At 59.2% G+C, this 11072-nt stretch overlaps 1 protein-coding gene across 1 annotated transcript; it reads right to left on the bottom strand.

The window, feature by feature from the left end:
* Positions 1–5438: 5438 nt before the first annotated feature.
* LOC128917655 (adenylate cyclase type 10-like) lies at positions 5439–9967 on the bottom strand (the record flags this gene model as incomplete). Its single annotated transcript, XM_054221003.1, has 7 exons — positions 5439–5620; positions 5711–5787; positions 6379–6500; positions 6614–6643; positions 9385–9416; positions 9555–9659; positions 9946–9967. Coding segments are annotated over 7 exons (570 nt in total), but the record flags the coding sequence as incomplete, so codon positions are not given.
* Between the last annotated feature and the right edge of the window lie 1105 nt (positions 9968–11072).

The following is an 11072-nucleotide window of genomic DNA, read 5'->3' as shown; positions in this document are numbered from 1 at the left end:
TTGGCACGAAGGCAGCGCAGCAGCTCCTCGCAGTAATATGGGATCCCTGAGCTGGTTCGGATCAGGAACCTGCACAGGAGCAGACCCGTCGGGGACCAGCACAAGGAAAGTAAGGTGAAACACAGTTCAGGTGGGCGGCCAGTCACTCAGGCATACCAGGGTAGCCAGCATCTTCATCACAGCTACACCTCACTTTGGAAAGGGATCGTCCTCCCACTGCCTTGGGATTTTGTGCCCCCTGAACCCTCCAGCCTTTGCCGAAGTCCACGGGAAAAGAATTGCGGACAATGCCCAAAGCGCAGAGCAGCGAGCCCTGCCTTTCTTCTCCTCAGGAGCCTGGAGAGGATGGACCTCTGCCCCGGGGAATCTCCCCCACAGCCCAGCCACCCAGACCAAGGCCTTTTCTGTTCACACCCAGACACAGCTGGGCTCAGGACTCTTCCTCCCTTCCTCCCTGTGCGGCAGCCAAGGCTGACACCTCCCAGGCTGGGTGTCTCGGGAGTTGCCCGCTCTCAGCGCACACCCACCAGGGTGAGGCATAACAAGCCGCCCACGCCTGGCACTCGCTAGAGTCCGGGATGCTTCTAGCGGCCCTGCGCTCCCTTGCCTGGGGGGCTGATTCCCTACCACGGTCAGCAGAGGTTCAGGCCCTCAGGAAGAGCTCCCCTGCCTCCAACTTACCTCACCAGATCCCTGGGGATGCTGACCACTCCGAGCTCCTTGCAGACTTTCTGCATCACAACTGAAGCTTTCAGCTTGTCCAGATGAAGATAAGTGATTTTCTGGGACGTGGCGTTGTCTGCTGCGGCTTTGCGAAAGCTCTCTGTTATCTCGTAGCCTGGGGCTAAGCTCATGACCATGAAGAGGGAGACCTTTTGGAGCACGGGTGACATGATGAACCAGGAGTCAGGGTCGATGAAATGGGCATTGTCGATGACAAATATGCCAAAATCTCCTGTAAGGGTCTGAAAAAAAGCAGGTTGCTCTGAGGGGAATCCAGTGGATTCTCAGCTGTCTTGCAGGGGACGAGATTTAGCCTCCGTCTCTTGAGAGGATGCTCTGAAGTCTCTCCCCAGCCACTTTCCCGCTCGGAAGCTTACTGACTCTTTGAGACTGGAGGGTCATACCTAACATCACTTGCCCTGCAGAAGGAGGGAGCTCGGGCAAGGGAACCCAGAAGACATTGTTCCTCCTCCAGGGCACACTTTACGGGAGGAAAGTCCTCGGGTGTGTTTGTGGGGCTGCGGGGGGAAGTGGGGGGGCGAGGGCTTTCTCAGGCTCTGACGGGCCATGACCCAGGTGCGCAGTCATCCCGCCTGCTCACACCTCAGTGGTACAGAGCCCGCAGACGGCAGGGTTTTTCCTTCTCTGACCCAGGGGGAAGGAAGGAGAAATGCTCACCTTCTCCAGCACTTTCAGCCGAGTCGAGTGCAATTCCAGTCTTCTTTGAGTTTCATCCATCTCGCGAACATTGTCCGAAATGGGGAACTGGCCAGAAAAGCAGAGTCAGGGAGAAACACGGCTCCGGGGCTCGGCACACCTACCCAGCACGCAAGACCGCAGAGCCCACCGTCTCTGACAGCCTCAGCACCTCACCTCTGCCCAGCACAGGGGCAGGGAGCCGCAGCGGGGACTCCAACCAGAGCCTAAAGCAAAGGCCCTCTGCTGAGGGTCTCTGCAGAGCTGGGGCTTGGGCTGAGCCGGTTCTCTGGCTGTGGGAATCGTGGGCTGGCTGGGGCAGACCCCTCGCACAGCGGTGACCTCGGCACGAGGTCAGGAACAGCCGCTCTCCAGTGCCACTTCCAGGGTGCCGAACAAGGCACCGGGCACTGCGGATGCGGCGCAGGACACCAGCCCCACAGACAGGGAGCCCCCCGGGCCCAGGCATGGCAAATGCACACTGTGACCCCCGCAATGCCCACCCCGGAGCTAAGGCACTCCCAGCAGCGTGCCCACTCAAGGTCAGACCCAGACAAGCTCAGGAGAAGGCCTTCTCAACGTCCACAGGGGCCTCTGGCTCTCACCTTGACACCGAAAATGTCATTGAGGAGGCAGTAGCTGCTCTCTTCGATTGTCCCTTGCAGCTTTGTCTTCAGCACGCGCTGCCTGTCGCCGCGCGATTCACAGTCCTGGAGGCCCAGGGCCCTGGCCATCAGCATGCGGATGGCAGAGAAGGGCTGCCTCATGTCGATCTCCAGCAGTTCCAGGGCAACCACCCTGCGGTGCAAAAGCAAAAGGCACTGAGATTCCCCACAGCCCCAGCCTTCTAAGACAAGAGGGGCGGAGGTGCCCTTTGCGGGGAGCTCTTCAGCCCCCCATCTCCAAGCGCTTCCCACAGAAGGCCAAGCCTTTCCCTCCTCGTACGAGAAAGGGCACAGAGGGGCAGTTGCTGCCAAGCCAGCGGGAGAGCCGGGTCCAGAGCCTGTGTCTCTGCAGCGCCGGCCTAGGTCTCCCTACGTGCCCCCTGCAGAGGAACTCACGGGGCTGAGAGGCAAGAACGGAGCAAGTGGTGGGTTTGCCTTTGGGCTCCAGACTTTATCGGTCTGCCTGCCAGAGCACAGGCCCCGTGCTCCTCCTGGGAAACACGCCGAGGGCGAGCAGGGCTTCTGAGACAGGCAGCCCTGCTGTCTCTGGGGTCTGGAGTGGGATGAAAAGCACTGAGCTTGGGCTCTTTCCTTCTATCTGCGCCTGACCCAGGGGGGAAGGAGGAAAGGCCGTGGCTCCAGAAGCCACCTCCAACTCCCCAAAGAGGCAGAGGCGGGAGCGGAGCACGCAGGTGCTCCCAGGCAGTGTCTCCAGGAGGCTCTGTCGGGAGGCTGCAGTCCAAGGGCCAGGTACCCTGGCAGAGGGGCTGGAGCGTTCCACAGCTGTCAGGGGATGGGCAGGGGCAGCGTCGCAAAGCTACAGGTGGAAAACCTGTACCTGTGGCCAGCATCCTGGCCTAGAGAGGCCAGTTCAGCAAGTAAGTGGCTCTTTCCACAGCCCATCGTGCCCTCAACCGCCAGGATGTTCCTTTGGCCTGAATCCCTATAGGCGTTCAAGCAGCTGACAAAGAGGTCAGTCTCCTGCTTCCGACCTGCGAAGACAAACCAGAGAACGAGCTGCTGGGGGCGTGCTGAAAAGCAAAGAGCCGTCCCTTTTGCGGGCACCCTCCACCGCAGCTTCCCTCCCCGCTACCACATCGGCCAGCCTGCCGGCACCCAGGCCTCCTTCCCACCTCCTCGTCCACGCTTGGGCACCTCTGCCTTCCTCAGAGCAGTCACGGGGCCACCTGCTTGCCTGCCCCACAGCGCAGCCCCCTCGCCCTCTCCCCTATCCCACAGGCACGGAGATTCTGCCGGCCCCATGCGACTCCCCGCAGCGATCCAGCACGAGACTGTAAGGGATGACTGCAGCCGGTTCAGGCAGCTGCGTCCCAAACAGACTCAAAGCATCTCCTCGCTGTGCCGTGAGCTGCACAGCACCTCCCAGTAGCTAAGGCAGCGTCGCCAGTCCCGTTCTGGTTTGGTCCGGGCTAGAGTTAATTTTATTCAGCAATAGCCTGTACAGGTCTATGTTTTGTATTTGTGACCAAACATCGCTGTTGATAACACAACCAGGTTTTAGTTATGGCTGAAGAGCGCCTGCGCAGCGTCGAGGCCTTTTCCATTGCTCACGCTGCCCCGCTGGCGAACAGTCTGGGGGTGCACAAGAAGCTGGGAGGCGGCACAGCCGCCACAGCCGCCACAGCTGACCCCAACTGCCCAAAGGCCTATTCCAGACCATACAACGCCGTGCTCAGCAAGAAAATCCGGCGGAAAGGAGGAAGGGGGGACATTCGGAGTGATGGCATTTGTCTTCCCAAGTCACCGTCACACGTGATGAAACCTTGCTTTCCTCGAAATGGCAAGACGCCTGCCCGCCCATGGGAAGCAGTGGATGAATGCCTGATTTTGCTTTGGGCGTGTGTGCAGCTTTTGCTTTCCCTATTAAGCTGTCTGTATCTCAGCGCACCAGTGCTCTCACTTTAACCCTTCCGATTCTCTTCCCCATCCCACTGTGGGGAGCGAGTGGCTCTGTGGGGCTGAGCTGCCAAGCGGGGTTAACCCACAACAGGGCCCAAAACATTCGGCAAGACCCCGAGTGAATACAGGCATCCCCTGCCTCCTGACATTTCCGTGTCTTCGCCCAGATGCTGCCAAGAAAGCAGCTCTGAGGAGTAGAAGGAGGAGAACCCACCGTCAAAACTCTCCATCGATTTGGCAGAAGGAATCTCTTTCCTGACCCCAAAGACAGGGATCAGTTTAGCCCCCAGGCTGTGAGCAGCTCCACAGTTGAAAGCAACCTTCCTACCAGCTCTGGAAGACAGCAGGGAGCAGCAGGCGCCCCACCTCGTTTTCCACCCAAAGATATCAAGCAAGCAGAGACCAAGACAGGCGGCGCTTTCTTAGGGCTGCTGCAGGCAACACCATCCCTGGTAAAAGCCTCTCCCTTCCCAGCAAGGCACTAAAAGTTACCAAGGGGAAGAACCTGGGCTTCAGAAGAGCAAGGCGTTCTCCACCTACCCAGCAAGGGGACGTACTCCGACCTCTTCTTGGTAAGACCCACGCCAAAGATGCTAGAAGCAGGGGAAAAGACAACACAAGTCAATGAGATGGTGAGAAGCCAGGGGACCTAGAGAAGCAGCCTGGCGTGGTAGGGAAGGAGGTGCTCCTCGGGTACCGGCTTTTCTCTGGAGCAGGCTGTTATCCCCTGCACGCTTTCCCAGCCAAAGTTCAAGCTGACACGCTACGACAGCTTCAAGCGTAAAGAAGCCCAGCGGCCACGGTGGGACAGAAGAACATATCAAGAGTCCATCCCCAGAGGCCAAACCCAGAGAAACAGGAGAAGACACGTGAAAGAAGCCAGGGCGTGCTGTTGGCTGGGAGACAGCTTTACCACTTTGGCCAAGAACACCAAGCGTCTTTGAAAGGGGGACTTGTGTCCCTGAAGGGCTTGGGACGCCAAGCACCTGGCACCTTTGGCTCAAGTCTTCCCGCAGTCTCAAAGAGACGGCAGTGGTAACCTTCAAACCGTCCTCTAAAGGGAAGGTGAAATCCTGGCCCAGAAGAGCTGAGATTTCTGCAGGAAGACCTGAGGAAGAGTGTCCCGATGGTCCACGTTTCCCCATGGGGACCAGACTGGCCCAAAGCTTCCTGCTCGGAGCAGCTGGGACAGAAAACTCCTTGGGTCAGCATTCCCAGGGCACGTGGTGGAGCAAGCACAGCACGGAAAGCACAGCCCAAAGCCCTTTAGACCCAGCCCACAAGGCCAGGTTGTGTCTACCAAGACAGACAAACCTTCCCCATCCCTGTGGTTTCACTCCTGCTCTCTCAGCAGCTGGAGACAGCAGGGGAGAGGGGCAAAAAGCCTGCCACGCCAGGGCTTCCGACCGTCTCAGAGGACACTCACCTCTCCTCGGTGACCCCCACGTATTGATAGACAGGGCCAGGCTGGCTGAGGCCTTTCATCTCTCTCTCCGGCAGCTCCTTGAAGTAGGAAGCGGGCAGCCGGGAGGCGGCGTAGGTCACTGCATCACAGGACACCAGCCCAGGGTAGTGCACCATCATCCGGGCAGCCAAGTTCACCTTCTGGCCAAGGACTGCCAGAGGGAGAGCACGCGTTAGAGAGAGAGAGCATGCGTCGGTGTGGCCCGTGCCGCCAGCCCCGCGGCACCCTTCCAGGCCAATACCTGTGTATTCGTGTCTCAGCGGGTGGCCAGTGACTCCGCAGAACATCGTCCCTCTGGTAACTGCCACAGACATTGTCCTGGCACACAGAGAAACAGCAGGGCTTGAGCAGCGCCCCAGGCGCAGTCCTGCCCGCCTGGCTTCATCCCTTCCCACACCTCCCCTCGGTGCCAGCCTGGGCCACCGGCTGTGCTGCCCTGCCAGCGTGGGTCTCGGGGACGTGGAGAGCTCAGGGGTGCAACATCTGCAGGTTGCAAGGGACAAGGGGCAGGGGCAGAGCACGGGCAGGGCCACAGCCCTCTTGTGAGCAAAGAGAGAGGGAAGAAGGCGCCCGCCATGTCACCGCCTGGCGATGACAGCCACTTGGGATCAGGTGGCTGGGCCCCATCCCCGTTCATGGGGCAGTGGCCCAGAAGGGCCTGCCTCTGGCCGCAGCGGCCTCTGGCCCTCACGAGGGCTCTTTCCAGCACGGTGGCCAGCAGAGTGTGCTTGGAGGGACTCCGTCTGGCTGCCGTGGGCTGAGCCCAGGGGTTGCCTGCACCTCTCAGGGCACTGCCTCCTTCCTGCCAGGGACAAGGGAGAGCAAGCTAGAAGGCACATCTCTTTCTGGGAAGCCCCCTTGCGCCGTCCCAGGCAGCATGCACCCCGCCGACCCCCGCCACACACTCACTCTGTTTCCTTGAGCATGGTGGAGCACGAGTTGAAGATCTCCAGAGCACTCTGCAGGGCGTGAAGGCTCTCGCAGGGCAGCTTGTTTCCAGGGAGTCCCAGCACGCAGAGGAACGTGCAGCCCTGCCCAGGACAGATGTGGAACATGTTGCTACAGCGCCTAAGAGGGAGTCTCTCCCTCGCGCTCACTGCCCACCCTCTGGCGCTGGGGGAGGCCACCGTTCCCCCCCACTCACTTTATCACACAGGAGGACTTTGTTGATGTGGCCCTTGTGAGGAGAGAGGATTTCTAGCATCACCCTGCTGGCCTCCTTGAGGACGGTGCTGAGATGCTCCGAGCTGGTACCTGCAGCAAGCTGCAGCTGGACAAAGATGCAGGTGACTGGCCGTAGCTCAGAGAGGAGATCCATGGGCAGTCCTGCATCGAGCTGGAAGACAAGAGCACGACGGCTTCACCAGCCTGCTCTCCCGGGCTCTTACTGCCCACACCAGTACCGAGGGAGAGCAGGCGTGCTGGCGATAGCGGGTAATAGCAGAGGAAGGGATAAATCCTCCTCTCAGTGCAAAAGGGCGGGCAGGCCGCCCAGCCTGCGGCAGGCAGACGCCGAGTCATAACACAAATGACAAAGGAGAGAAGGCTGCTCCGCTAACACGCCATCTGGGGACCGGTACGGACATGAGGGGAGACCCTCAGGGATGCTCCAGGGACTTCAGGGGAATCTCCCCTTTATCCCACCATCGTGTCCGCGGCACACCCAGAACCATAGCCACGGAAAAGACAGAGGGACAGGAGTCCTCCTCCTGCCACCCATGTCTCTCTGAGGACAACGCAGACAATGGTGCAGCACCGGTGCCCCCGGGCTCAGTTTCCCTGCGTTGTCATCGCAGGGCGCATTTTCTTTGATTGGTCTGTTCCCGTAAGAGCTCCATCTCTGCAAGGCACCACTTCTTCTGCCCTCCGAAAATACAGCCCCCAGCAGCGGTGGCCTTGCCGTACCTTCCCGAGAGCAGCGACTGGTATGTACTTCCTAAGCACATCCTCGGCGTTCAGGTCACTGGGCAAGAGAAGAGCAGGCCTCATGGCACCTGAGGAGAGAAAAGGCAGGTGGTCGCTGGGTGGACGGGACTACGAGCTGTTGCAAAGCAGGGCCTGGCCCTGGAACCGGGGGAGAAAGAGTCTTCTGCGCTTGCTCATGTTGCCACCTCCAGATGCTGAGGGCAGAGCTCTCCCCTGGAAGGAGGAGGCGGCAGCAGCCACCGCCCTGGGAGGCCCAACAGCCTGAGTGCTAACGGACAGAGGGAAGAGGGAGGAGGTGGTTCCTCTCTGGCCCCTGAAGCAGCAAAGCCCCACCTTTCGGGACAATCACAGAGCAAGGGGAAGTGGGCACTCACCTTCCCTTTTTGAGCGGTGTCTCACTGGGTCTTGTACGAGCTTGCGTAAGGCGTCTTGGCATTCGGACCAAGGCATCGGATCCATGCCCGTCACCTGAAGACACACAGAATGAAAGCACTGCCACTGGCCTCCCCAGGACTCCCAGGGGACAGAGCCTGCCCTCCACCGTCACTGCCCAGAGAAGGGGAGAAGTAGCCCACCTGGCTGGATGGGACAGCAGTGCTTCCTCAGAAGCACCGGAGCTGGACAGCCATTCTCCAAGCATGCCCATCTCCAAGCAACCACAGCTCCATGGCCCACAGAGGACATTGCTGCTGGGGCTCAAACCCTCCCAGCGCCTCCTGACCCCTCAAAGCAAGAAAGCCCAGCCCACGGTTACCCTTGAGATGGAAGGACAAGACCTTCCCCTGCCTGCCCGCTTTCCCACCTACAACTCTCTCCACATTCATCTCCTCAGCCTTCCGACACCTCCCTCCTTCATGGCCAGGCCCAGGCCCTCAGAATGGCTCTCGAGGCCGTCCCATCCACCTGCCTGCACAGCTCTTGTGCCTGCGAGATGCTTGGTCCTCAGCCGGTGCTGCTCACAGAGCTCCCAGCAGGTTGCCGAGAGGACAACTTCACCTGCACCCGCAACCTCTTCGGCGTCACGAACTTCAGCCAGGCACGGGCCAAAAATGCAGAAGTGTTGCCAGCTCTCATCTCCGAAAACCAGGAGGCTCATGGTCCCTGCAGAGACCCCTGGGGAGAAGGAGAAGCAGAACTGACACAGGAACATTTGGAACTCCACAGCCCCCAGCATCTCGGCTGCTCAGAAGCTCCTCTGAAGCCCAGCGGGGAGACGGGCATTACGGAGGGGTAGAGCATCCTCCCTCCTCCTGGGGGAGACGCTGACACGAGTCCCTAAAACAGGCGTCTAGAAATAGACGAACCGAGTTGACATTGAGAATGTGTTGAGTGCGCCAGGCGTCATCCCCAGCTGCCTGCCCCAGAAGCCCAGCAAACCAGAAGCACCCTGTGGCATGGCAGAGTGCCACACAGCTGCGTCTGGCACAGCGCCCGTACCTATCTTCAGTTGGATCTTCTGCCCCACATCTGTGTCACGCCTTCCGTACTTCTGGATCTGCCAGATACAGTGCAGCACCAGGCTGATGGTCCTGGCCACCTCCTGGGGTGGTGTTCTCCACAGCACCAGCACAGCATCTCCTGGGGAAAGGGAGGGAAGGTAAAGGCTCTGCCGAGACCTGACTCTCCCCGACCTACGGTCTGGTTCTGCAGAGACAGCAGAAACCAGCTGCCGTGCGGAGGAAGATGGGCTTGTGGGAGGCCATCGTCCTGGGGGACCATGTCCTGGGCACCGGGACACCTCTCCTATCCCGGGCCAGCCACAGCAGCAGACGGCTGGCAGCGGTGACACCCCCTGTCCCGAGCGCTCCTCCGCAGTTGCAGCACTGGAGAGAGGGCACTGCTGGAGGGGTGCGTGCGTGGCCAAAGAGCTGGCTCAAGGCGCTGCACAGAGCCTCTTGAGAAGGAGCGCAGAGCAAACGGCCGCCACAGGAGTTAAATGCTACAGCTCAGTGCCCAAGGTCATCGTCGTCCCAAGAACCTACCAGCAAACTTCAAGATGTCTCCTCCAAAAATCAGGAACTCTGTGGACAGAGGGAAGAAAAGGCAGAGTCATGTGGACACCTTCTTCCAGAAGCCACAGAGCAAGGCCCTCTGCCAGGCTGCCTCCACCCTCCACCATCACGGCCCGATGCCACACAGTCCTGCAGCACGGCTCCTACCCTCCAAAATGTCGCACAGGTACTCATTGAGCGTTTGCGCCAGCTCATCAGTGCCTCTGTCCACGCCGCTCCTCTGCACGAATTTCTCGGTCAACGCAGTGAAACCTGGAACAGGGACATCCAGAAATCAGGAAATGCCCATGTGGGCCAAAAGACCTGGCAGCTGTTTCCACGATGCCCGGCCCGAGAGCCTGTAGGGGACACCTTCCCGTGCCAGCTCCGCACTGGTGGCAGCCCTGATGGACCGCCCAAGGTCACCCATCCCGCTCTCTGTGGGCGTCCCAGCAGAAGACCTCAGCAGTGACAAGATGACCACTCTGAGGGGCTCCAAAGGGCCTGCTGTGTCCCCACATGGCTCATGTCCGTGGCTGCTCCTCCCTGCTCCCCCCACCTGAGATATCCGCAAAGAGCAGCACTCCGTGGACACTCTGAGTGGTGTCGTTGCTCCTGAGGGAGCTATCAGCAAGGAGCGAGGGGAGGAAAGCGACTGCTTTCTGTAGGTCCCCGTAGTGACGATTCCTCTCCCAGGCAGAAGCCATCGTCAGCGCCCTGTGGCACACGGGGTACCTCAGGAGAAGACGGCCGTGCCCAGCCGGGAGGAGGACGAGGACCTCACTGCACAGTGCAAGCTGCACACTGAGCCCGGGGCCTCTGTGCGGGGCGACTAGCCCTCCGCCTTCCCGGGGTGGTCACAGTCACCAGGCGGCGGCCTCCTCTGCAGGTCATCGCTTGCCCGGCAACTCACCTCACGCATCACAATCGGCTCGCAGTGACATCTTCCGTCTGTCACCGCCATTACCCGGTGTCCTGCTGTGAGCGACACAGCACTAACTTCTCTTGTAATGCTGGGGAAAACTGCACTTCTAGAACTCTCTTGTCTGAATTTGGGAAAATATGTACTTCATAGCCAGCTAGCCTATGGGGGATTAGCGGTCTCGGTGCTTTTAAGCAAGTCATTAAACTGTCATTATTCTTATAATATCTCTGGTATTTTCTCCCAGAGGTATTAAATATTCCTTTGTGGTCACACATTAGGGCAAAAATAGGCCTTGTACCGGTGGTTTTTTAGCAAGAAGAAGCGTCCTAAGAACAGGATTCCAACACGCAACTCAAAATATGACTTTCTGGGTTAAAATTGCCCACGCTAACAAGCTGCGCCTCGCTCTAACGGCTTTATACCTGCTTCTGTATGAGGCGAAAATTCTTCTTATGGATGTAAAAAGCCTCTTTAAACAACTGCTCCTCCACCGGTGTCCAAATATCTGAGCCTAGGAATTAACCAGCGACACGCAAATTATTGGAATCGGCATCCCGCGCCTCCAAAAGCCCCAGAAAGGGATTAAAACTTCTCCTTTCCCCACCCCAAAAGAATATTTTTAAGACTCAATTCAATCGGAGCAAAAGGAATGCCGGGATCTGTTCTCCTCGTTTACCTGTGTAATGATAATCAGCCAGGGGATGGGATTCGGGTCTCCGAGGCGGCCCACCATGCAGCCTCTCTGCCGCCTCCTGCAAGAT

This window comes from Rissa tridactyla, chromosome 14 (genome assembly GCF_028500815.1).
Source record: "Rissa tridactyla isolate bRisTri1 chromosome 14, bRisTri1.patW.cur.20221130, whole genome shotgun sequence".
NCBI lineage: Eukaryota > Metazoa > Chordata > Aves > Charadriiformes > Laridae > Rissa > Rissa tridactyla.
Note: the sequence above shows the minus strand (reverse complement) of the source record. Positions and strands in the feature narration are given on the sequence as shown.